The sequence below is a fragment of the Salmo salar genome, unplaced genomic scaffold (genome assembly GCF_905237065.1).
Source record: "Salmo salar unplaced genomic scaffold, Ssal_v3.1, whole genome shotgun sequence".
Lineage (NCBI taxonomy): Eukaryota > Metazoa > Chordata > Actinopteri > Salmoniformes > Salmonidae > Salmo > Salmo salar.
In genome coordinates, this window is record NW_025549017.1 from 37,082 (window position 1) to 64,101 (window position 27,020).

Genomic DNA, 27,020 nt, shown 5'->3' on the forward strand with positions numbered 1-27,020 from the left:
TACCTCCACTGGATCAGAGAGGTAGGGAGTGAACCAGTACCGCCACTGGATCAAAGAGGTAGGGAGTGAACCAGTACCTCCACTGGATCAGAGAGGTAGGGAGTGAACCAGTACCTCCACTGGATCAGAGAGGTAGGGAGTGAACCAGTACCGCCACTGGATCAAAGAGGTAGGGAGTGAACCAGTACCTCCACTGGATCAGAGAGGTAGGGAGTGAACCAGTACCTCCACTGGATCAAAGAGGTAGGGAGTGAACCAGTACCTCCACTGGATCAGAGAGGTAGGGAGTGAACCAGTACCTCCACTGGATCAGAGAGGTAGGGAGTGAACCAGTACCTCCACTGGATCAGAGAGGTAGGGAGTGAACCAGTACCGCCACTGGATCAGAGAGGTAGGGAGTGAACCAGTACCTCCACTGGATCAGAGAGGTAGGGAGTGAACCAGTACCTCCACTGGATCAGAGAGGTAGGGGTGAACCAGTACCTCCACTGGATCAGAGAGGTAGGGGAGTGAACCAGTACCTCCACTGGATCAGAGAGGTAGGGAGTGAACCAGTACCTCCACTGGATCAGAGAGGTAGGGAGTGAACCAGTACCGCCACTGGATCAGAGAGGTAGGGAGTGAACCAGTACCTCCACTGGATCAGAGAGGTAGGGAGTGAACCAGTACCTCCACTGGATCAGAGGGTAGGGAGTGAACCAGTACCGCCACTGGATCAGAGAGGTAGGGAGTGAACCAGTACCTCCACTGGATCAAAAGAGGTAGGGAGTGAACCAGTACCTCCACTGGATCAGAGAGGTAGGGGAGGAACCAGTACCTCCACTGGATCAGAGAGGTAGGGGAGTGAACCAGTACCGCACTGGATCAAGAGAGGTAGGGAGTGAACCAGTACCTCCACTGGATCAGAGAGGTAGGAGGAACCAGTACCTCCACTGGATCAGAGAGGTAGGGAGGAACCAGTACCTCCACTGGATCAGAGAGGTAGGGAGTGAACCAGTACCTCCACTGGATCAGAGAGGTAGGGGAGTGAACCAGTACCGCCACTGGATCAGAGAGGTAGGGGTGAACCAGTACCTCCACTGGATCAGAGAGGTAGGGAGTGAACCAGTACCTCCACTGGATCAGAGAGGTAGGGGGTGAACCAGTACCTCCACTGGATCAGAGAGGTAGGGAGTGAACCAGTACCTCCACTGGATCAGAGAGGTAGGGGAGTGAACCAGTACCTCCACTGGATCAGAGAGGTAGGGAGTGAACCAGTACCTCCACTGGATCAAAGAGGTAGGGAGTGAACCAGTACCTCCACTGGATCAGAGAGGTAGGGAGTGAACCAGTACCTCCACTGGATCAAAGAGGTAGGGAGTGAACCAGTACCTCCACTGGATCAGAGAGGTAGGGAGTGAACCAGTACCTCCACTGGATCAGAGAGGTAGGGAGTGAACCAGTACCTCCACTGGATCAAAGACGCTGTATCTCAGTGCAAGAGGAGTCACTGCAGTCCCTGGTTCGAATCCAGGCTGCATCACATCCGGCCGTGATTGGGAGTTCCATAGGGTGAGTGGGCGCACAATTGGCCCAGCGTCGTCGGGGTTTGGCCAGGGTAGGCCGTCATTGTAAATAAGAATTTGTTCTTAACTGACTTGCCTAGTTAAATAAAAAATACAAATATAGGGAATTGGTTATGCTGGTCCCACTTTGCCAAATAAACACATGTCTATATTGGTTATGCTGGTCCCACTTTGCCAAATAATCACATGTCTATATTGGTTATGCTGGTCCCACTCTGCCAAATAAACACATGTCTATATTGGTTATGCTGGTCCCACTCTGCCAATAATCACATGTCTGCGGTCCTTCCAAATAATCACATGTCTATAGCTGGTCCCACTCTGCCAAATAATCACATGTCTATATTGGTTATGCTGGTCCCACTCGCCAAATAATCACATGTCTATATTGGTTATGCTGGTCCCACTCTGCCAAATAAACACATGTCTATATTGGTTATGCTGGTCCCACTCTGCCAAATAAACACATGTCTATATTGGTTATGCTGGTCCCACTCTGCCAAATAAACACATGACTATATTGGTTATGCTGGTCCCACTCTGCCAAATAAACACATGCTAGGCTGGTACTCTGCCAAATAAACACAGTCTATATTGGTTATGCTGGTCCCACTCTGCCAAATAAACACATGTCTATATTGGTTATGCTGGTCCCACTCTGCCAAATAAACACATGTCTATATTGCCCACTCTGCCAAATAAACATGCTTATTGGTAATGCTGGTCCCACTCTGCCAAATAAACACATGACTATATGAAGTGTGGTTTTCTCTCAGGAACTGGACAAGATGGTGGAGTATGAGCTGAAGATGGGAGGAGTTCTCTTACACCCGACCTTCGGTGGAGGCAAAGACAAGGACAAGTGAGAGCAGCTTCCTGTTGGTTCAAAGGTCATTTAACATGGATGATGTATTGCACGAGAACCACCTACTTTCAGTGTCAACACACTTTGATATGTGGCTCCAATGAGGGTGATGAATGTGTTTTCTGTTATAAACTGGGTGGTTCGACCCCTGAATGCTGATTGGCTGACAGCCGTGGTATATCAGACCGTATACCACTGGTATGACAAAACATGTATTTTTACTGCTCTAATTACATTGGTAACCAGTTTATAATAGCAGTGAGGCACCTCGGGGGTTTATGATATATGGCCAATATACCACGGCTACGTCGTGGTCAAGAACAGCCCTTAGCCGTGGTTTATTGGCCGTATACCACACCCCCGTGCCTTATTGCTTAAACAACCTCTTACTTTTAGTGTCAACACACTTTGATTTGTGGCTCCAATGAGGATGATGAATGTGTTTTCTGTTCTACCAGTCTAAAACCACCTAGTAGCAAGTAAATGACAGGTTAGACATTCCTGTTGCTACTGCTGTTGAGGGTGTTGGTCTACAAGCCTATATGTCTCACAGAGAAGTGGTGTTCTAGTTTTAATTAAAAACCTATATGTCCATGTGAAGATTTCCACCTCCCAACACTGCTGCAGAGTAAAAAACAAGTGAAGAGTGGGGTTTATTCATTCCAGCCCAATAAACCGCTGGCACCATCTCAAGTGTTTGTCATAAATCAGACCTCTCTCTCTCCTCTCCTGAAGTGGGCTTGGAGAGCTATCTACACGTTATGCCAACACTTACGCCTGTCTGTGTACTGCCTGTCAATGACTTGGCTAGTAACTCCACGTTGTAGTTTATCTTAAAGTTGCTACAGTTTACAAGTTGAGGAGAAGGAGGGAAGATAGTGAGTTGTTGAGAAGTAGTTTTCTTTTCTGATTTTAATCTTCCTCCCTCTCTCTTCCTCTTTCTCCCCCCTCTCATCTCTCTCCTCATCCTTCACATCTCTCTCCTCTCTTTCTCCCTCCTCTCTCTTCTCTCTCTCTTTCTCTCCCTCTCTCTTTCTCCTCTCTTCTCTCTCTTTCTCCCTCTCTCTCTCTCTCTCTCTCTTCTCCTCTCCCCCCCTCTCTCTTCTCTCTCTCTTTCTCCCTCCTCTCCCCTCTCTCTCTCTCTCTCTTTCTCCTCATCCCTCCCTCTCCCTCTCCCCTCCCTCTCATCTCTCTCTCCTCATCCTCTCTCCCTCCCTCCCTTCCTCTCATCTCTGTCTCTCCCTCTCTTAGCCCTACCCCTCACCTCCACTTCTCCATCAAGCACCCTCACACCCTGTCCTGGAAGTACTACAAGATGTTCCAGTGTAAAGCCCACCTGGTAATGAGGCTCATTGAGAACAGGATCAGCATGGAGTTCATGCTGCAGGTCAGCAACTTCTAATCCATCAATAATCCATCCATCATCTAGTATGCACGCTGGTTCTGGTAAACATCTGGCTACACGTCAAGTCTAGTTGTTTAAACACTGATACCTACAGGGATTCAACACTACAGTTTATTAATACACTACATAGCACTACATCAGGTCCCAGCGCTACATCAGGTCCCTCTCAGCGCTACATCAGGTCCCAGCACTACATCAGGTCCCTCTCAGCGCTACATCAGGATCCCAGCGCTACATCAGGCCCTCCCAGCGCTACATCAGGTCCCTCTCAGCGCTACATCAGGTCCCAGCACTACATCAGGTCCCTCCCAGCGCTACATCAGGCATCCCAGCGCTACATCAGGTCTCCCAGCGCTACATCAGGTCCCCTCTCAGCACTACATCAGGTCCCTCCCAGCGCTACATCAGGTCCCTCTCAGCACTACATCAGGTCCCTCCCAGCACTACATCAGGTCCCAGCACTACATCAGGTCCCTCCCAGCGCTACATCAGGTCCCTCCCAGCACTACATCAGGTCCCTCCCAGCACTACATCAGGTCCCTCTCAGCACTACATCAGGTCCCAGCACTACATCAGGTCCCTTCCAGCACTACATCAGGTCCCTCCCAGCACTACATCAGGTCCCTCCCAGCGCTACATCAGGTCCCTCTCAGCGCTACATCAGGTCCCAGCACTACATCAGGTCCCTCCCAGCGCTACATCAGGTCCCAGCACTACATCAGGTCCCTCTCAGCGCTACATCAGGTCCTCAGCACTACATCAGGTCCCTCTCAGCACTACATCAGGTCCCTCCCAGCACTACATCAGGTCCCTCTCAGCGCTACATCAGGTCCCTCCCAGCACTACATCAGGCCCTCCCAGCACTACATCAGGTCCCTCCCAGCACTACATCAGGTCCCAGCACTACATCAGGTCCCTCCCAGCACTACATCAGGTCCTCCCAGCACTACATCAGGTCCCTCCCAGCGCTACATCAGGTCCCTCAGCACTACATCAGGTCCCTCCCAGCACTACATCAGGTCCCCTCCCAGCACTACATCAGGTCCCTCTCAGCACTACATCAGGTCCCTCCCAGCACTACATCAGGTCCCTCCCAGCACTACATCAGGCCCCTCTCAGCACTACATCAGGTCCCTCCCAGCACTACATCAGGTCCCTCTCAGCACTACATCAGGTCCCTCTCAGCACTACATCAGGTCCCTCTCAGCACTACATCAGGTCCCTCCCAGCACTACATCAGGTCCCTCCCAGCACTACATCAGGTCCCTCCCAGCACTACATCAGGTCCCTCCCAGCACTACATCAGGTCCCTCCCAGCACTACATCAGGTCCCTCCCAGCACTACATCAGGTCCCTCCCAGCACTACATCAGGTCCCTCTCAGCACTACATCAGGGCCCTCTCAGCACTACATCAGGTCCCTCTCAGCACTACATCAGGTCCCTCTCAGCACTACATCAGGCCCCTCCCAGCACTACATCAGGCCCCTCCCAGCACTACATCAGGTCCCTCTCAGCACTACATCAGGCCCCTCCCAGCACTACATCAGGCCCCTCCCAGCACTACATCAGGCCCCTCCCAGCACTACATCAGGTCCCTCCCAGCACTACATTGACTCTTCCCTGTTCAGCTCCTGAGTCTGACCAGTACTGCGTCCTCGCAGAAGTACCAGATGCATGTGGAGTCAGATACATGAACTAGATTATTCTGTTTCCCTATCTGCTAGGTGTTCAACAAGTTACTAAGCCTGGCCAGTACAGCGTCCTCACAGAAGTACCAGTCACATATGTGGAGTCAGATGCTGGTATCCACCCACAGCTTCCTCAAGTCCATCTCCAACGTGTCGGGGAAGGACATAGGACCCCCTCATCAAGCAGTGGGTGTATCCTTTAACCTGTCAATCAGAACACTGGAGGGAGAGGTTGTAGCGTGACTATAACACTGTAATAGCAGATTAATAGTTAGGACATAGGACCCCTCATCAAGCAGTGGGTGTATCCTTTAACCTGTCAATCAGAACACTGGAGGGAGAGGTTGTAGCGTGACTATAACACTGTAATAGCAGATTAATAGTTAGGACATAGGACCCCTCATCAAGCAGTGGGTGTATCCTTTAACCTGTCAATCAGAACACTGGAGGGAGAGGTTGTAGCGTGACTATAACACTGTAATAGCAGATTAATAGTTAGGACATAGGACCCCTCATCAAGCAGTGGGTGTATCCTTTAACCTGTCAATCAGAACACTGGAGGGAGAGGTTGTAGCGTGACTATAACACTGTAATAGCAGATTAATAGTTAGGACATAGGACCCCTCATCAAGCAGTGGGTGTATCCTTTAACCTGTCAATCAGAACACTGGAGGGAGAGGTTGTAACGTGACTATAACACTGTAATAGCAGATTAATAGTTAGGACATAGGACCCCTCATCAAGCAGTGGGTGTGTCCTTTTAGCCTGTATCAGAACACTGAGGGAGAGGTTGTAACGTGACTATAACACTGTAATAATAGCAGATTAATAGTTAGGACATAGGACCCCTCATCAAGCAGTGGGGGTTCCTCTTTAACCTGTCAATCAGAACACTGGAGGGGAGAGGTTGTAACGTGACTATAACACTGTAATAGCAGATTAATAGTTAGGACATAGGACCCCTTATCAAGCAGGTGGTCCTTTAACCTTGTCAATCAGAACACTGGAGGAGAGGTTGTAGTGACTATAACACTGTAATAGCAGAGATTAATAGTTAGACATAGGACCCCTCATCAAGCAGTGGGTGTATCCTTTCTGACTGGCCTGGTTTGAGCGCTAACGACCGACTGGCCTGGTTAGAGCGCTAACGACCGACTGGCCTGGTTAGAGCGCACGACCGACTGGCCTGGTTAGAGCGCTAACGGCCGACTGGCCTGGTTAGAGCGCTAACGACCGACTGGCCTGGTTAGAGCGCTAACGACCGACTGGCCTGGTTAGAGCGCTAACGACCGACTGGCCTGGTTTGAGCGCCACGGCCGACTGGCCTGGTTAGAGCGCTAACGACCGACTGGCCTGGTTTGAGCGCTCACGGCCGACTGGCCTGGTTAGAGCGCTAACGACCGACTGGCCTGGTTTGAGCGCTCACGACCGACTGGCCTGGTTAGAGCGCTCACGGCCGACTGGCCTGGTTAGAGCGCTAACGACCGACTGGCCTGGTTAGAGCGCTCACGGCCGACTGGCCTGGTTAGAGCGCTCACGGCCGACTGGCCTGGTTAGAGCGCTCACGGCCGACTGGCCTGGTTAGAGCGCTCACGGCCGACTGGCCTGGTTAGAGCGCTCACGGCCGACTGGCCTGGTTAGAGCGCCACGGCCGACTGGCCTGGTTATAAAGCTGCTTTAAGCAGTGTAATAATTGAACCCTTCAACAGAAGAACCATATATATGCGTTGGCATTTTCAGATGATGACTGATTTTGTATCTAAGTTCACTGTAATGTCCAGAGTTGTCAACTGATACATATCATCAGTCAGCAGAAAGGACACACCCACTGCTTGTCTATTTATAGTCTGTATGTAATATCAAGACTTTGGATGATTTAATATCCACTATACAGCTGTTAATATACCATATCACCAACATTTTCCAAAACCATTCCTGTGGTTATTACACTGCAGTAATTTAATGATTTACACTGATTGCTCTAGTTATTACGTTGAACTACCATTGTACCCCTGATTGGGATCTGTACTGGAATTGTTTCAGTTTAGATATTAGCCTTAATTCAAGCCCACAGAGACCAGAGTGCGGTGGTGAAGTTCTTTGGCAGTTTTGCCTTCAACAGGAAACGGAACGTTCTAGAACTGGAGATCCGACAGGACTACACCTCCTCTGGAACACAGAAATATGTGGTAGGTCCTCTTTGAACTGAGTTGGTTTAACTTTACTGGTGTTCGCAATGGGCGCAGTTAGCACTTTTGGGACTATTTGATTGGTTCCATTGTACCAGCAAAGCTAAATCAAGCTACCGCAAGTATTTGACATTTTGTGTTTGACCCAAGTCTGAGATTTAGTAGTAAGGTGAATCACTGTCTTTGTTCTGTAGGGACCCATCAAGGTGACAGTACAGGAGCTGGATGGATCCTTCAACCACACGCTACAGATCGAAGAGAACAGCCTGAAGCACGACATCCCCTGCCACTCCAAGAGCAGACGGTAAACTCAAGCATCTTGCATCTGTTTCTGTTATTACTAACACATTTCAATAAGCCCAATGCAATGCCTTCTTAGCTGTAGTTTGGAGGATCTAATTTAATGACGTCTTAGCTGTAGTTTGGAGGATCAATCCTAATGTAATGCCTTCTTAGCTGTAGTTTGGAGGATCAATCCTAATGTAATGCCGTCTTAGCTGTAGTTTGGAGGACAATCTAATGTAATGACGTCTTAGCTGTAGTTTGGAGGATCAATCCTAATGTAATGACGTCTTAGCTGTAGTTTGGAGGATCAAGCCTAATGCAATGCCTTCTTAGCTATAGTTTGGAGGATCAAGCCTAATGTAATGCCTTCTTAGCTGTAGTTTGGAGGATCAAGCCTAATGTAAGGCCTTCTTAGCTGTAGTTTGGAGGATCAATCCTAATGTAATGCCTTCTTAGCTGTAGTTTGGAGGATCATCCTAATGTAATGCCGTCTTAGCTGTAGTTTGGAGGATCTAATGTAATGCCGTCTTAGCTGTAGTTTGGAGGATCAATCCTAATGTAATGCCTTCTTAGCTGTAGTTTGGAGGATCCTAATGTAATGCCTTCTTAGCTGTAGTTTGGAGGATCCTAATGTAATGCCTTCTTAGCTGTAGTTTGGAGGATCAAGCCTAATGTAATGCCTTCTTAGCTGTAGTTTGGAGGATCAAGCCTAATGTAATGCCTTCTTAGCTGTAGTTTGGAGGATCTAATGTAATGACGTCTTAGCTGTAGTTTGGAGGATCTAATGTAATGCCTTCTTAGCTGTAGTTTGGAGGATCAATCCTAATGTAATGCCTTCTTAGCTGTAGTTTTTGAGGATCAATCCTAATGTAATGCCTTCTTAGCTGTAGTTTGGAGGATCAATCCTAATGTAATGCCTTCTTAGCTGTAGTTTGGAGGATCAATCCTAATGTAATGCCTTCTTAGCTGTAGTTTGGAGGATCAAGCCTAATGTAATGCCTTCTTAGCTGTAGTTTGGAGGATCAATCCTAATGTAATGCCTTCTTAGCTGTAGTTTGGAGGATCAAGCCTAATGTAATGCCGTCTTAGCTGTAGTTTGGAGGATCAATCCTAATGTAATGCCGTCTTAGCTGTAGTTTGGAGGATCAATCCTAATGTAATGCCGTCTTAGCTGTAGTTTGGAGGATCAAGTGTCCCTCAGTTTATCTCCACCTCCTTAGAGTTTCTATTTTCTTCCTGCTCCAGAAACAAGAAGAAGAAGATCCCTTTGATGAACGGGGAGGAGGTTGACATGGACCTGTCTGCTATGGAGTAAGACTTTATACTGCTCGCTCTCTGTCTCTCTCTCTCTCTCTCTCTCTCTCTCTCTCTCTCTCTGCTGTCTCTCTCTGCTGTCTGCTATGGAGTAAGACTTTATACTGCTCGCTCTCTATCTCTCTCTCTCTCTCTCTGTCTCGTGTCAGTGGTCGCTGCTCAGCTGTCTCTCTCTTCTGTCTCTCTCTCTCTGTCTCTCTGTCTACTCTAAAGTGTCGCCTCCTCTGCGTCGCTGTCTGCTCATGTTTTCTGTGGCCAGTGAAGTAGAGGCAGGAACAGGGCCAGCAGTACTGATACTACAGAGCTCGGGAGAGCAGGAGTACTACAGAGATGGGGAGAGCAGTACTGATACTACAGAGCTCGGGAGAGCAGCACTGATACTACAGAGCTCGGGAGAGCAGCACTGATACATACTACAGAGCTGGGGAGAGCAGCACTGATACATACTACAGAGCTGGGGAGAGCAGCACTGATACATACTACAGAGATAGGGAGAGCAGCACTGATACATACTACAGAGATAGGGAGAGCAGCACTGATACATACTACAGAGCTAGGGAGAGCAGCACTGATACATACTACAGAGCTAGGGAGAGCAGCACTGATGCATACTACAGAGCTAGGGAGAGCAGCACTGATACATACTACAGAGCTAGGGAGAGCAGCACTGATACATACTACAGAGCTAGGGAGAGCAGCACTGATACATACTACAGAGCTGGGGAGAGCAGCACTGATACATACTACAGAGATGGGGAGAGCAGCACTGATACATACTACAGAGCTAGGGAGAGCAGCACTGATACATACTACAGAGCTAGGGAGAGCAGCACTGATACATACTACAGAGCTGGGGAGAGCAGCGCTGATACATACTACAGAGATGGGGAGAGCAGCACTGATACATACTACAGAGATAGGGGAGAGCAGCACTGATACATACTACAGAGATAGGGAGAGCAGCACTGATACATACTACAGAGCTAGGGAGAGCAGCACTGATACATACTACAGAGCTGGGGAGAGCAGCACTGATGCATACTACAGAGCTGGGGAGAGCAGCGCTGATACATACTACAGAGCTGGGGAGAGCAGCGCTGATGCATACTACAGAGCTAGGGAGAGCAGCGCTGATACATACTACAGAGCTGGGGAGAGCAGCGCTGATACATACTACAGAGATGGGGAGAGCAGCGCTGATGCATACTACAGAGCTGGGAGAGCAGCACTGATACATACTACAGAGATAGGGAGAGCAGCACTGATACATACTACAGAGATAGGGAGAGCAGCACTGATACATACTACAGAGATAGGGGAGAGCAGCACTGATACATACTACAGAGATAGGGAGAGCAGCACTGATACATACTACAGAGCTGGGAGAGCAGCGCTGATACATACTACAGAGCTAGGGAGAGCAGCGCTGATGCATACTACAGAGCTGGGGAGAGCAGCGCTGATGCATACTACAGAGCTGGGGAGAGCAGCGCTGATGCATACTACAAAGCTGGGGAGAGCAGCGCTGATGCATACTACAGAGCTGGGGAGAGCAGCGCTGATGCATACTACAGAGCTGGGGAGAGCAGCGCTGATGCATACTACAGAGCTGGGAGAGCAGCGCTGATACATACTACAGAGCTGGGGAGAGCAGCGCTGATACATACTACAGAGCTGGGGAGAGCAGCGCTGATGCATACTACAGAGCTGGGGAGAGCAGCGCTGATGCATACTACAGAGCTGGGGAGAGCAGCGCTGATACATACTACAGAGCTGGGAGAGCAGCGCTGATACATACTACAGAGCTGGGGAGAGCAGCACTGATACATACTACAGAGCTGGGGAGAGCAGCACTGATACATACTACAGAGCTGGGGAGAGCAGCACTGATACATACTACAGAGATGGGGAGAGCAGCACTGATACATACTACAGAGCTGGGGAGAGCAGCACTGATACATACTACAGAGCTGGGGAGAGCAGCACTGATACATACTACAGAGCTGGGGAGAGCAGCACTGATACATACTACAGGGCTGGGGAGAGCTGCACTGATACTACAGAGCTGGGGAGAGCAGCTATAGCTGTTACCGAGCAGTGAGAAACTAACCAACAACCCAGCAGGCAGTTACAACTGTCTGCAACCCTCCTGCCAAGTCTTGGGCACCTTTAACATCACTCTAGCCAGGCAGGCCTCCAACAACCCCTCTGGTGTTGTGTCGTCTGCCTGCTTTCTCTCCACTGTTTAAACAGCGGCAGGTGTTGGCTTCAGTCAATCACTTCTGTTTGGTTTAGATTTGGTCCATCCTACCCTCAGAGGAAACCGCAGGCTGTAACTTAATTTCAGGTCTATATCCTACCCTCAGTAGTTTACGTCCTAGCCTCAGTAGTTTACGTCCTACCCTCAGTAGTTTACGTCCTAGCCTCAGTAGTTTACGTCCTAGCCTCAGTAGTTTACGTCCTAGCCTCAGTAGTTTACGCCTACCCTCAGTAGTTTACGTCCTAGCCTCAGTAGTTTACGCCCTAGCCTCAGTAGTTTACGTCCTAGCCTCAGTAGTTTACGTCCTAGCCTCAGTAGTTTCGTCCTACCCTCAGTAGTTTACGTCCTAGCCTCAGTAGTTCGTCCTAGCCTCAGTAGTTTACGTCCTAGCCTCAGTAGTTTACGTCCTAGCCTCAACGTCCTAGCCTCAGTAGTTTACGTCCTAGCCTCAGTTAGCCTCAGTAGTTACGTCCTAGCCTCAGTAGTTTACGTCCTAGCCTCTACGTCCTAGCCTCAGAGGGAATAAAGGATCTCGCCATTAAAATAATCAACATACTTTCAGTCAAATCAGTTGAATTCAGACAAGCCACCCTCCTTAACAGACAAGTGTTCCGTTCGTTCCGTTCCACAAAGAATCTAAAACAACCAACTCTGTTTCTCACGCAGTGCGGATTCTCCTTTGCTGTGGATCCGGATCGATCCAGACATGTCTATCCTGCGTAAGGTGGAGTTTGAGCAGGCAGACTTCATGTGGCAGTACCAGCTCAGGTACAGGACTCTTCACCTTTTGCTTTTTATTAACTGGCCGTTGCATGGATTTGTTTCTTCATGTATTCTTGAGCACAAGTTAAAAAAGACTATCCTTATTTACAAACATGACAAAGATGACTACAGATCACGCCACAGAGCCGTGACCACAGATCACGCCACAGAGCCGTGACCACAGATCACGCCACAGAGCCGTGACCACAGATCACGCCACAGAGCCGTGACCACAGATCACGCCACAGAGCCGTGACCACAGATCACGCCACAGAGCAATGATTGCACAAGCTATAGATCTGACATTTCAACATGAAGTTCAATGCGAACTAGAAAAGGTGTGTTTGCTTGTCCTGGAAGTATTCTTCATGGTTCAGAACTATCTTCCTCAGGTACGAACGGGACGTAGTGGCCCAGGAGGAGTCTATTTTAGCACTGGAGAAGTTCCCCACGCCGGCCTCCCGTCTGGCCCTCACTGACATCCTAGAACAGGACCAGTGTTTCTACAAGGTCCGCCAGGGGCCTGCTTCTGCCTCGCCAAGGTAAGAAGTACACTTCACCCACCCATCCATCTTTATCCCTCCATTGATTCATTAACCATGGTAGGGTTTTAGTGTGATGAATCCAGAGTTGAGCACATCATTCCTTTATTCTAAGTCAAGGGGACTGCTGTGCCATTAGGCCACTAACCTTCCTAGTCTTCGTTCTTCTTTTAAAACCTAATTCCACAACCCCTGTAGAACGTTATCCTCCTATATCTGATTGATTTCCTCCATTTATAATATTTTCATCTGAACCCATATTTCCTTAAAATCAAAAATGGATGTGGAGTTCCATCAGGTTTCATTGGCTTCCAGAATTGAATTTAGCTAGTTGATGGTCTTTCAGACCACAGGATGTTAACGGGTAACCCTGATAGCCTTGGCAGGCCGGTGATAGGCTGTCTTTGTTGAAAGAGTGGGAGCCGGCAGGAAAGGCTTAAGGCAAGTCCAAGCAGAGTCCACACCCACACTTAGATACACACACTCACATATACACACACCCGTCCACCCCAGGGCCTTGTGTTTACCTTGCCCTCAGCTCTGTCCTTCTCTCTAATATCCTGCTGAGAGAGAGCAGGGAGACCCTCAGCTCTGTCCTTCTCTAATATCCTGCTGAGAGAGAGCAGGTAGACCCTCAGCTCTGTCCTTCTCTAATATCCTGCTGAGAGAGAGCAGGTAGACCCTCAGCTCTGTCCTTCTCTAATATCCTGCTGAGAGAGAGCAGGAAGACCCTCAGCTCTGTCCTTCTCTAATATCCTGCTGAGAGAGAGCAGGGAGACCCTCAGCTCTGTTCTTCTCTCTAATATCCTGCTGAGAGAGAGCAGGGAGACCCTCAGCTCTGTCCTTCTCTAATATCCTGCTGAGAGAGAGCAGGAGACCCTCAGCTCTGTCCTTCTCTAATATCCTGCTGAGAGAGAGCAGGGAGACCCTCAGCTCTGTTCTTCTCTCTAATATCCTGCTGAGAGAGAGCAGGTAGACCCTCAGCTCTGTTCTTCTCTCTAATATCCTGCTGAGAGAGAGCAGGGAGACCCTCAGCTCTGTCCTTCTCTCTAATATCCTGCTGAGAGAGAGCAGGGAGACCCTCAGCTCTGTCCTTCTCTAATATCCTGCTGAGAGAGAGCAGGGAGACCCTCAGCTCTGTCCTTCTCTAATATCCTGCTGAGAGAGAGCAGGTAGACCTCAGCTCTGTTCTTCTCTAATATCCTGCTGAGAGAGAGCAGGAGACCCTCAGCTCTGTCCTTCTCTAATATCCTGCTGAGAGAGCAGGTAGACCCTCAGCTCTGTCCTTCTCTAATATCCCGCTGAGAGAGAGCAGGAGACCCTCAGCTCTGTCCTTCTCTCTAATATCCTGCTGAGAGAGAGCAGGTAGACCCTCAGCTCTGTCCTTCTCTAATATCCTGCTGAGAGAGAGCAGGTAGACCCCTCAGCTCTGTCCTTCTCTAATATCCTGCTGAGAGAGAGCAGGGAGACCCTCAGCTCTGTCTCCTTCTCTAATATCCTGCTGAGAGAGCAGGTAGACCCTCAGCTCTGTTCTTCTCTCTAATATCCTGCCGAGAGAGAGAGGGAGACCTCAGCTCTGTCCTTCTCTCTAATATCCTGCTGGAGAGAGAGCAGGGAGACCTTCAGCTCTGTCCTTCTCTAATATCCTGCTGAGAGAGAGCAGGGAGACCCTCAGCTCTGTCCTTCTCTCTAATATCCTGCTGAGAGAGAGCAGGGAGACCCTCAGCTCTGTTCTCTCTCTAATATCCTGCTGAGAGAGAGCAGGGAGACCCTCAGCTCTGTCCTTCTCTAATATCCTGCTGAGAGAGCAGGGAGACCCTCAGCTCTGTCCTTCTCTAATATCCTGCTGAGAGAGAGCAGGGAGACCCTCAGCTCTGTCCTTCTCTAATATCCTGCTGAGAGAGAGCAGGTAGACCCTCAGCTCTGTCCTTCTCTAATATCCTGCTGAGAGAGAGCAGGAGACCCTCAGCTCTGTCCTTCTCTAATATCCTGCTGAGAGAGAGCAGGTAGACCCTCAGCTCTGTCCTTCTCTAATATCCTGCTGAGAGAGAGCAGGTAGACCCTCAGCTCTGTCCTTCTCTCTAATATCCTGCTGAGAGAGAGCAGGAGACCCTCAGCTCTGTCCTTCTCTAATATCCTGCTGAGAGAGAGCAGGGAGACCCTCAGCTCTGTCCTTCTCTAATATCCTGCTGAGAGAGAGCAGGGAGACCCTCAGCTCTGTCCTTCTCTAATATCCTGCTGAGAGAGAGCAGGGAGACCCTCAGCTCTGTTCTTCTCTCTAATATCCTGCTGAGAGAGAGCAGGGAGACCCTCAGCTCTGTCCTTCTCTAATATCCTGCTGAGAGAGAGCAGGAGACCCTCAGCTCTGTCCTTCTCTAATATCCTGCTGAGAGAGAGCAGGGAGACCCTCAGCTCTGTCCTTCTCTAATATCCTGCTGAGAGAGAGCAGGTAGACCCTCAGCTCTGTCCTTCTCTAATATCCTGCTGAGAGAGAGCAGGGAGACCCTCAGCTCTGTCCTTCTCTAATATCCTGCTGAGAGAGAGCAGGGAGACCCTCAGCTCTGTCCTTCTCTAATATCCTGCTGAGAGAGCAGGGAGACCCTCAGCTCTGTTCTTCTCTAATATCCTGCTGAGAGAGGCAGGGAGACCCTCAGCTCTGTCCTTCTCTAATATCCTGCTGAGAGAGAGCAGGTAGACCCTCAGCTCTGTCCTTCTCTAATATCCTGCTGAGAGAGAGCAGGGAGACCCTCAGCTCTGTCCTTCTCTAATATCCTGCTGAGAGAGAGCAGGGAGACCCTCAGCTCTGTCCTTTCTCTAATATCCTGCTGAGAGAGAGCAGGTAGACCCTCAGCTCTGTCCTTCTCTCTAATATCCTGCTGAGAGAGAGCAGGGAGACCCTCAGCTCTGTCCTTCTCTAATATCCTGCTGAGAGAGAGCAGGTAGACCCTCAGCTCTGTCCTTCTCTAATATCCTGCTGAGAGAGAGCAGGGAGACCCTCAGCTCTGTCCTTCTCTAATATCCTGCTGAGAGAGAGCAGGGAGACCCTCAGATCTGTCCTTCTCTAATATCCTGCTGAGAGAGAGCAGGGAGACCCTCAGCTCTGTCCTTCTCTAATATCCTGCTGAGAGAGAGCAGGGAGACCCTCAGCTCTGTCCTTCTCTCTAATATCCTGCTGAGAGAGAGCAGGAGACCCTCAGCTCTGTCCTTCTCTAATATCCTGCTGAGAGAGAGCAGGCGAGACCCTCAGCTCTGTCCTTCTCTCTAATATCCTGCTGAGAGAGAGCAGGGAGACCCTCAGCTCTGTCCTTCTCTAATATCCTGCTGAGAGAGAGCAGGGAGACCCTCAGCTCTGTCCTTCTCTAATATCCTGCTGAGAGAGAGCAGGGAGACCCTCAGCTCTGTTCTTCTCTCTAATATCCTGCTGAGAGAGAGCAGGGAGACCCTCAGCTCTGTCCTTCTCTAATATCCTGCTGGAGAGAGCAGGGAGACCCTCAGCTCTGTCCTTCTCTAATATCCTGCTGAGAGAGAGCAGGGAGACCCTCAGCTCTGTCCTTCTCTAATATCCTGCTGAGAGAGAGCAGGGAGACCCTCAGCTCTGTCCTTCTCTAATATCCTGCTGGAGAGAGCAGGTAGACCCTCAGCTCTGTCCTTCTCTAATATCCTGCTGAGAGAGCAGGGAGACCCTCAGCTCTGTCCTTCTCTAATATCCTGCTGAGAGAGAGCAGGGAGACCCTCAGCTCTGTCCTTCTCTAATATCCTGCTGAGAGAGGCAGGTAGACCCTCAGCTCTGTCCTTCTCTAATATCCTGCTGAGAGAGAGCAGGGAGACCCTCAGCTCTGTCCTTCTCTCTAATATCCTGCTGAGAGAGAGCAGGGAGACCCTCAGCTCTGTCCTTCTCTAATATCCTGCTGAGAGAGAGCAGGAGACCCTCAGCTCTGTCCTTCTCTAATATCCTGCTGAGAGAGAGCAGGGAGACCCTCAGCTCTGTCCTCTCTCTAATATCCTGCTGAGAGAGAGCAGGGAGACCCTCAGCTCTGTCCTTCTCTCTAATATCCTGCTGAGAGAGAGCAGGGAGACCCTCAGCTCTGTCCTTCTCTAATATCCTGCTGAGAGAGAGCAGGGAGACCCTCAGCTCTGTCCTTCTCTAATATCCTGCTGAGAGAGAGCAGGGAGACCCTCAGCTCTGTCCTTCTCTCTAATATCCTGCTGAGAGAGAGCAGGGAGACCCCTCAGCTCTGTCCTTCTCTAATATCCTGCTGAGAGAGAGCAGGGAGACCCTCAGCTCTGTCCTTCTCTAATATCCTGCTGAGAGAGGCAGGTAGACCCTCAGCTCTGTCCTTCTCTAATATCCTGCTGAGAGAGAGCAGGTAGACCCTCAGCTCTGTCCTTCTCTAATATCCTGCTGAGAGAGCAGGTAGACCCTCAGCCTGTTCTTCTAATATCCTGCTGAGAGAGAGCAGGGAGACCCTCAGCTCTGTCCTTCTCTAATATCCTGCTGAGAGAGAGCAGGGAGACCCTCAGCTCTGTCCTTCTCTAATATCCTGCTGAGAGAGAGCAGGGAGACCCTCAGCTCTGTCCTTCTCTAATATCCTGCTGGGAGAGGCAGGGGAGACCCTCAGCTCTGTCCTTCTCTAATATCCTGAGAGAGAGCAGGAGACCCTCAGCTCTGTCCTTCTCTCTAATATCCTGCTGAGAGAGAGCAGGGAGACCCTCAGCTCTGTCCTTCTCTAATATCCTGCTGAGAGAGAGCAGGGAGACCCTCAGCTCTGTCCTTCTCTAATATCCTGCTGAGAGAGAGCAGGGAGACCCTCAGCTCTGTCCTTCTCTAATATCCTGCTGAGAGAGAGCAGGTAGACCCTCAGCTCTGTCCTTCTCTAATATCCTGCTGAGAGAGAGCAGGGAGACCCTCAGCTCTGTCCTTCTCTCTAATATCCTGCTGAGAGAGAGCAGGGAGACCCTCAGCTCTGTCCTTCTCTAATATCCTGCTGAGAGAGAGCAGGTAGACCCTCAGCTCTGTCCTTCTCTAATATCCTGCTGAGAGAGAGCAGGGAGACCCTCAGCTCTGTCCTTCTCTAATATCCTGCTGGAGAGAGAGCAGGTAGACCCTCAGCTCTGTCCTTCTCTAATATCCTGCTGAGAGAGAGCAGGGAGACCCTCAGCTCTGTCCTTCTCTAATATCCTGCTGAGAGAGAGCAGGGAGACCCTCAGCTCTGTCCTTCTCTAATATCCTGCTGAGAGAGAGCAGGTAGACCCTCAGCTCTGTCCTTCTCTAATATCCTGCTGAGAGAGAGCAGGGAGACCCTCAGCTCTGTCCTTCTCTAATATCCTGCTGAGAGAGAGCAGGTAGACCCTCAGCTCTGTTCTTCTCTCTAATATCCTGCTGAGAGAGAGCAGGGAGACCCTCAGCTCTGTCCTTCTCTAATATCCTGCTGAGAGAGAGCAGGAGACCCTCAGCTCTGTCCTTCTCTAATATCCTGCTGAGAGAGAGCAGGTAGACCCTCAGCTCTGTCCTTCTCTAATATCCTGCTGAGAGAGAGCAGGGAGACCCTCAGCTCTGTCCTTCTCTAATATCCTGCTGAGAGAGAGCAGGTAGACCCTCAGCTCTGTCCTTCTCTAATATCCTGCTGAGAGAGAGCAGATAGACCCTCAGCTCTGTCCTTCTCTAATATCCTGCTGAGAGAGAGCAGGGAGACCCTCAGCTCTGTTCTCTCTCTAATATCCTGCTGAGAGAGAGCAGGGAGACCCTCAGCTCTGTCCTTCTCTAATATCCTGCTGAGAGAGAGCAGGTAGACCCTCAGCTCTGTCCTTCTCTAATATCCTGCTGAGAGAGAGCAGGGAGACCCTCAGCTCTGTTCTTCTCTCTAATATCCTGCTGAGAGAGCAGGTAGACCCTCAGCTCTGTCCTTCTCTAATATCCTGCTGAGAGAGAGCAGGTAGACCCTCAGCTCTGTCCTTCTCTAATATCCTGCTGAGAGAGAGCAGGGAGACCCTCAGCTCTGTCCTTCTCTAATATCCTGCTGAGAGAGAGCAGGGAGACCCTCAGCTCTGTTCTTCTCTAATATCCTGCTGAGAGAGAGCAGGGAGACCCTCAGCTCTGTCCTTCTCTAATATCCTGCTGAGAGAGAGCAGGAGACCCTCAGCTCTGTCCTTCTCTAATATCCTGCTGAGAGAGAGCAGGGAGACCCTCAGCTCTGTCCTTCTCTAATATCCTGCTGAGAGAGAGCAGGGAGACCCTCAGCTCTGTCCTTCTCTCTAATATCCTGCTGAGAGAGAGCAGGGAGACCCTCAGCTCTGCCCTTCTCTAATATCCTGCTGAGAGAGCAGGGAGACCCTCAGCTCTGTCCTTCTCTAATATCCTGCTGAGAGAGAGCAGGGAGACCCTCAGCTCTGTCCTTCTCTAATATCCTGCTGAGAGAGAGCAGGGAGACCCTCAGCTCTGTCCTTCTCTAATATCCTGCTGGAGAGAGCAGGGAGACCCTCAGCTCTGTCCTTCTCTAATATCCTGCTGAGAGAGGAGCAGGGAGACCCTCAGCTCTGTCCTTCTCTCTAATATCCTGCTGGAGAGAGCAGGTAGACCCTCAGCTCTGTCCTTCTCTAATATCCTGCTGAGAGAGAGCAGGGAGACCCTCAGCTCTGTCCTTCTCTAATATCCTGCTGAGAGAGAGCAGGGAGACCCTCAGCTCTGTCCTTCTCTAATATCCTGCTGAGAGAGAGCAGGGAGACCCTCAGCTCTGTCCTTCTCTCTAATATCCTGCTGAGAGAGAGCAGGAGACCCTCAGCTCTGTCCTTCTCTAATATCCTGCTGAGAGAGAGCAGGGAGACCCTCAGCTCTGTCCTTCTCTAATATCCTGCTGAGAGAGAGCAGGAGACCCTCAGCTCTGTCCTTCTCTAATATCCTGCTGAGAGAGAGCAGGGAGACCCTCAGCTCTGTCCTTCTCTCTAATATCCTGCTGAGAGAGAGCAGGGAGACCCTCAGCTCTGTCCTTCTCTAATATCCTGCTGAGAGAGAGCAGGGAGACCCTCAGCTCTGTCCTTCTCTAATATCCTGCTGAGAGAGAGCAGGGAGACCCTCAGCTCTGTCCTTCTCTAATATCCTGCTGAGAGAGAGCAGGGAGACCCTCAGCTCTGTCCTTCTCTCTAATATCCTGCTGAGAGAGAGCAGGGAGACCCTCAGCTCTGTCCTTCTCTAATATCCTGCTGAGAGAGCAGGTAGACCCTCAGCTCTGTCCTTCTCTAATATCCTGCTGAGAGAGAGCAGGGAGACCCTCAGCTCTGTCCTTCTCTAATATCCTGCTGGAGAGAGCAGGAGACCCTCAGCTCTGTCCTTCTCTCTAATATCCTGCTGAGAGAGAGCAGGGAGACCCTCAGCTCTGTCCTCTCTCTAATATCCTGCTGAGAGAGAGCAGGGAGACCCTCAGCTCTGTCCTTCTCTAATATCCTGCTGAGAGAGAGCAGGGAGACCCTCAGCTCTGTCCTTCTCTAATATCCTGCTGAGAGAGAGCAGGGAGACCCTCAGCTCTGTTCTTCTCTAATATCCTGCTGAGAGAGAGCAGGGAGACCTTCAGCTCTGTCCTTCTCTAATATCCTGCTGAGAGAGCAGGGAGACCCTCAGCTCTGTCCTTCTCTAATATCCTGCTGAGAGAGCAGGGAGACCCTCAGCTCTGTCTTCTCTAATATCCTGCTAGAGAGCAGGGAGACCCTCAGCTCTGTCCTTCTCTAATATCCTGCTAGAGAGAGCAGGGAGACCTTCAGCTCTGTCCTTCTCTAATATCCTGCTGAGAGAGAGCAGGGAGACCCTCAGCTCTGTTCTTCTCTAATATCCTGCTGAGAGAGAGCAGGGAGACCCTCAGCTCTGTTCTTCTCTCTAATATCCTGCTGAGAGAGAGCAGGGAGACCCTCAGCTCTGTCCTTCTCTAATATCCTGCTGAGAGAGAGCAGGGAGACCCTCAGCTCTGTCCTTCTCTAATATCCTGCTAGAGAGAGCAGGGAGACCCTCAGCTCTGTCCTTCTCTAATATCCTGCTGAGAGAGCAGGGAGACCCTCAGCTCTGTCCTTCTCTAATATCCTGCTAGAGAGAGGCAGGGAGACCCTCAGCTCTGTTCTTCTCTAATATCCTGCTGATAGAGCAGGGAGACCCTCAGCTCTGTTCTTCTCTAATATCCTGCTGAGAGAGAGCAGGGAGACCTTCAGCTCTGTCCTTCTCTAATATCCTGCTGAGAGAGAGCAGGGAGACCCTCAGCTCTGTCACTTCCTCATGTAACAGGCTAGAAGCCATTCTGCTAGAAGCCAATTGTTCTGAACTCTGGAAAATCTAATCATAGTTACACTCTCTTGTCCCCTTGCAGTTAACTTTCAAATGAGTAGCACAACGTTTTGTCTAGGAAACCTTCAGAGTGTCATGTGTCATCCTAGTTAGATTACTAGCTAATACGTCTATTATTTAGTGTCTTCTGTGTCTAGATAGTGAAACTCCACTCTTCTGTGAAGTGCCTGTTCACCAGGATAGCTAGCTGTCACACATCAGCTCAAATAGAAGAGGAGGAGGAAGCTGTATCACGTATTTCCTGTTTTTAATATTCATAGATAGCCAACTCCATGATGAGCACCTGGACCGGTCCTCCAGCCATGAAGTCTCTGTTCACCAGGATGTTCTGCTGTAAGAGCTGTCCAAACATCGTCAAGACCAACACCTTCATCAGCTTCCAGAGCTACTTCCTACAGAAGGTATTTAACGTAGATCACGAGACTGTCTGTTTGTTAAATATCTTATCAGTCATGGGATACGTGTTACACACTGTAGAGGTTTTTACTTCGTCACAGAACCTAAACCTTTAGGAAACAATGGCGGACAAAATCTGAATTCGTTTCCTTGTAAATTGCAAGAAATGTGTAATACTGTGGTCCAGTATTTTGGCGTGTGTAATGAGCTGTGTTTGATCTATACCTAGACCATGCCTGTAGCCATGGCTCAGCTCAGAGACATCCAGAACCTCTGTCCCAAAGACGTCCTCAACTTCATCCTGGACCTCATCAAGTACAACGACAACAGGAAGAACAAGGTGAGATGGGGTTTGTTCTGTTGTGACCAATGAATAGAAGGGGACAGGGTGAAGGAGATGAACCGTTCAGAGAGTGTTGGACCAGGGATCGCCATCGTTGGTAATCCTGTATGGTGTTCTGGAGTTGGCTGTGCTGACCACTGGGCCAGACTGACCCGGCACTAATGGCTTTAATGTTGTTGTCTTTCTCTTTTCCCCTAGTTCTCTGACAACTACTACCGTGCCGAGCTGATTGATGCCCTCACCAACTCCCCTGACCCCGGCCATCAGCATCAGTAACGAGGTGCGCACCGTGGACAACCTCAACGGAGACGTACGCCTCATCCTGGAGGAGATCACACGGTCTCTTAACATGGAGAAACTACTGCCCAGCTACACGCAACACCATCACTGTCAGGTAGAGATAATCACTATATAAACTAAACATCCTGGAGGAGATCATCACTACTGTCCAGCTACCACAACACCATCACTGTCAGGTAGAGATAATCACTACTATAGATACCACTATACATTATACTATATAAACTAAACATCCTGGAGGAGATCATCACTACTGTCCAGCTACCACAACACCATCACTGTCAGGTAGAGATAATCACTACTATAGATACCACTATACATTATACTATATAAACTAAACATCCTGGAGGAGATCATCACTACTGTCCAGCTACCACAACACCATCACTGTCAGGTAGAGATAATCACTACCATAGATACCCACTATACATTATACTATATAAACTAAACATAAATGGTGGTTGTAAATGGTGGTTTTTAGTGGTGGTACCTGTGGGTGGTGGTAAATGGTGGTGGTAAATGGTGGTGGTAAATGATGGTGGTGAATGTGGGTGGTAAGTGGTGGTAAGTGGTGGTGGTAAATGGTGGTGGTGGTAAATGCGGGTGCTTGATGTCAGTGTTTTGATTGGCCGCTTTTAGTGGCTGGTTTTACATTGTGTTGATCGATAAACGATTGACCAAATAGTGGTTGACCTAAAGTGTCATTGTTGAACTGGCTGGTGTGGAAGCTTTTTGGCCCTTGTACCCTCTCCCCAAATATTGCCAAACACGTCCCGTACAGGAAGCTAGTTGAGTGCCAGGGTAAACTTTCCCACCTGCATGATCTTATCAATCAAAATGCCTTCAAGGCACAATCTGCAACTTTGATTTCCAGTTGTAGAACTCCAAATCTTTTTAACCCTAAAGGGTATTGGTGCGTTAGAAATCAGGAACTATGATTAGGCTTATAGCTGAGTGACCCCTCTCTCGCCTCCATTTCTCTCTCTCTCTCGCTCTCGCTCGCTCTCTCCTCCATCCCCCCTCTCTTTCTTCCCTCTCTCCAGTTGTCTCAGAGCTATCCGGATGCTTCAGAAGAATGGTCATATTCCCAGTGACCCCTCTCTGTTTAAATCCTATGCAGAATATGGACACTTTGTGGATGTGCGTGTCGCAGCACTGGAAGCTGTGGTGGACTACACAAGAGGTATACATCAAACTAGTAGTAGTGAAGTTGGTAGGACACACCCTATTCCCTATGTAGTGCACTACATTTAGCCAGATCAACATAGGGTTAGAATTAGTCCCATAGGGCTCTAACCAGAAGTAGTGCACTTGACTACAGAGCATTCAGAAAGTATTCAGACCCCTTGACTTTTCCCACATTTTTTTACGTTACAGCCTTATTCTGAAATGGATTAAATTGTTTTCTTTTCTCATCAATCTACACAATATCCCATAATGACAAACCAAAAACAGGTTCTTGGTCACCTCCAGATCTGTGCCTCGACACAAGCCTGTCTCGGCGCTCTACGGACAATTCCTTCCACCTCATGGCTTGGTTTTTGCTCTGACATGCACTGTCAACTGTAGGACCTTTATTTAGACAGGTGTGTGTCTTTACAAATCATGTCCAATCAATTGAATTTACCACAGGTGGACTCCAATCAAGTTGTCGAAACATCAAGGATGATCAATGGAAACAGGATGCACCTGAGCTCAATTTTGAGTTTATAGCAAAGGGTCTGAATACTTGCAATAATGTTTCAAAAACTTTATTTGCTTTGTCATTATGAGGTATTGTGTGTAGACTGAGGAAAAACATGTATTTAATCCATTTTAGAATAAGGCTGTAACGTAACAAAATGTGGAAAGGAATACTTTCCGAATGCACTCTACAAGGAGACTAGCGTGCCATTTCAGACACGGCCTAGTTCTCTGGGGTGAACACCTTGACCCTAAGTATCCCTCCATCCAGACTGTCACCAGTCAGTCTGTTTTAATCTCTGGGGTGAACACCTTGACCCTAAATATCCCTCCATCCAGACTGTCACCAGTCAGTCTGTTTTAATCTCTGGGGTGAACACCTTGACCCTAAATATCCCTCCATCCAGACTGTCACCAGTCAGTCTGTTTTAATCTCTGGGGTGAACACCTTGACCCTAAATATCCCTCCATCCAGACTGTCACCAGTCAGTCTGTTTTAATCTCTGGGGTGAACACCTTGACCCTAAATATCCCTCCATCCAGACTGTCACCAGTCAGTCTGTTTTAATCTCTGGGGTGAACACCTTGACCCTAAGTATCCCTCCATCCAGACTGTCACCAGTCAGTCTGTTTTAATCTCTGGGGTGAACACCTTGACCCTAAATATCCCTCCATCCAGACAGTCACCAGTCAGTCTGTTTTAATCTCTGGGGTGAACACCTTGACCCTAAATATCTCTCCATCCAGACTGTCACCAGTCAGTCTGTTTTAATCTCTGGGGTGAACACCTTGACCTTAAATATCCCTCCATCCAGACTGTCACCAGTCAGTCTGTTTTAATCTCTGGGGTGAACACCTTGACCCTAAATATCCCTCCATCCAGACTGTCACCAGTCAGTCTGTTTTAATCTCTGGGGTGAACACCTTGACCCTAAATATCTCTCCATCCAGACTGTCACCAGTCAGTCTGTTTTAATCTCTGGGGTGAACACCTTGACCCTAAATATCCCTCCATCCAGACTGTCACCAGTCAGTCTGTTTTAATCTCTGGGGTGAACACCTTGACCCTAAATATCCCTCCATCCAGACTGTCACCAGTCAGTCTGTTTTAATCTCTGGGGTGAACACCTTGACCCTAAATATCCCTCCATCCAGACTGTCACCAGTCAGTCTGTTTTAATCTCTGGGGTGAACACCTTGACCCTAAATATCCCTCCATCCAGACTGTCACCAGTCAGTCTGTTTTAATCTCTGGGGTGAACACCTTGACCCTAAATATCCTCTCCATCCAGACTGTCACCAGTCAGTCTGTTTTAATCTCTGGGGTGAACACCTTGACCCTAAATATCCCTCCATCCAGACTGTCACCAGTCAGTCTGTTTTAATCTCTGGGGTGAACACCTTGACCCTAAATATCCCTCCATCCAGACTGTCACCAGTCAGTCTGTTTTAATCTCTGGGGTGAACACCTTGACCCTAAATATCCCTCCATCCAGACTGTCACCAGTCAGTCTGTTTTAATCTCTGGGGTGAACACCTTGACCCTAAATATCCCTCCATCCAGACTGTCACCAGTCAGTCTGTTTTAATCTCTGGGGTGAACACCTTGACCCTAAATATCCCTCCATCCAGACTGTCACCAGTCAGTCTGTTTTAATCTCTGGGGTGAACACCTTGACCCTAAATATCCCTCCATCCAGACTGTCACCAGTCAGTCTGTTTTAATCTCTGGGGTGAACACCTTGACCCTAAATATCCCTCCATCCAGACTGTCACCAGTCAGTCTGTTTTAATCTCTGGGGTGAACACCTTGACCCTAAATATCCCTCCATCCAGACTGTCACCAGTCAGTCTGTTTTAATCTCTGGGGTGAACACCTTGACCCTAAATATCCCTCCATCCAGACTGTCACCAGTCAGTCTGTTTTAATCTCTGGGGTGAACACCTTGACCCTAAATATCCCTCCATCCAGACTGTCACCAGTCAGTCTGTTTTTAATCTCTGGGGTGAACACCTTGACCCTAAATATCCCTCCATCCAGACTGTCACCAGTCAGTCTGTTTTAATCTCTGGGGTGAACACCTTGACCCTAAATATCCCTCCATCCAGACTGTCACCAGTCAGTCTGTTTTAATCTCTGGGGTGAACACCTTGACCCTAAATATCCCTCCATCCAGACTGTCACCAGTCAGTCTGTTTTAATCTCTGGGGTGAACACCTTGACCCTAAATATCCCTCCATCCAGACTGTCACCAGTCAGTCTGTTTTAATCTCTGGGGTGAACACCTTGACCCTAAATATCCCTCCATCCAGACTGTCACCAGTCAGTCTGTTTTAATCTCTGGGGTGAACACCTTGACCCTAAATATCCCTCCATCCAGACTGTCACCAGTCAGTCTGTTTTAATCTCTGGGGTGAACACCTTGACCCTAAATATCCCTCCATCCAGACTGTCACCAGTCAGTCTGTTTTAATCTCTGGGGTGAACACCTTGACCCTAAATATCCCCTCCATCCAGACTGTCACCAGTCAGTCTGTTTTAATCTCTGGGGTGAACACCTTGACCCTAAATATCCCTCCATCCAGACTGTCACCAGTCAGTCTGTTTTAATCTCTGGGGTGAACACCTTGACCCTAAATATCCCTCCATCCAGACTGTCACCAGTCAGTCTGTTTTAATCTCTGGGGTGAACACCTTGACCCTAAATATCCCTCCATCCAGACTGTCACCAGTCAGTCTGTTTTAATCTCTGGGGTGAACACCTTGACCCTAAATATCCCTCCATCCAGACTGTCACCAGTCAGTCTGTTTTAATCTCTGGGGTGAACACCTTGACCCTAAATATCCCTCCATCCAGACTGTCACCAGTCAGTCTGTTTTAATCTCTGGGGTGAACACCTTGACCCTAAATATCCCTCCATCCAGACTGTCACCAGTCAGTCTGTTTTAATCTCTGGGGTGAACACCTTGACCCTAAATATCTCTCCATCCAGACTGTCACCAGTCAGTCTGTTTTAATCTCTGGGGTGAACACCTTGACCCTAAATATCCCTCCATCCAGACTGTCACCAGTCAGTCTGTTTTAATCTCTGGGGTGA

General features: G+C 49.2%; 1 protein-coding gene across 1 annotated transcript in view; it reads left to right on the plus strand.

Moving 5' to 3' along the window:
- The window catches only part of LOC106572977 (transcription initiation factor TFIID subunit 2), a 30,902-nt gene extending 7,395 nt beyond the window's left edge, over positions 1 to 23,507 (plus strand). Inside the window, 16 exon segments of the mRNA XM_045712964.1 lie at positions 2,342 to 2,427; positions 3,682 to 3,817; positions 5,561 to 5,689; positions 5,803 to 5,828; positions 7,599 to 7,713; positions 7,908 to 8,017; positions 9,244 to 9,309; positions 12,239 to 12,340; positions 12,727 to 12,851; positions 12,854 to 12,876; positions 21,460 to 21,600; positions 21,825 to 21,935; positions 22,137 to 22,187; positions 22,189 to 22,311; positions 22,313 to 22,332; positions 23,282 to 23,507. Of these exon segments, the coding sequence (XP_045568920.1) occupies positions 2,342 to 2,427; positions 3,682 to 3,817; positions 5,561 to 5,689; positions 5,803 to 5,828; positions 7,599 to 7,713; positions 7,908 to 8,017; positions 9,244 to 9,309; positions 12,239 to 12,340; positions 12,727 to 12,851; positions 12,854 to 12,876; positions 21,460 to 21,600; positions 21,825 to 21,935; positions 22,137 to 22,187; positions 22,189 to 22,311; positions 22,313 to 22,332; positions 23,282 to 23,492 (1,575 nt within the window). The 3' untranslated portion in view covers positions 23,493 to 23,507.
- Positions 23,508 to 27,020: the final 3,513 nt, after the last annotated feature.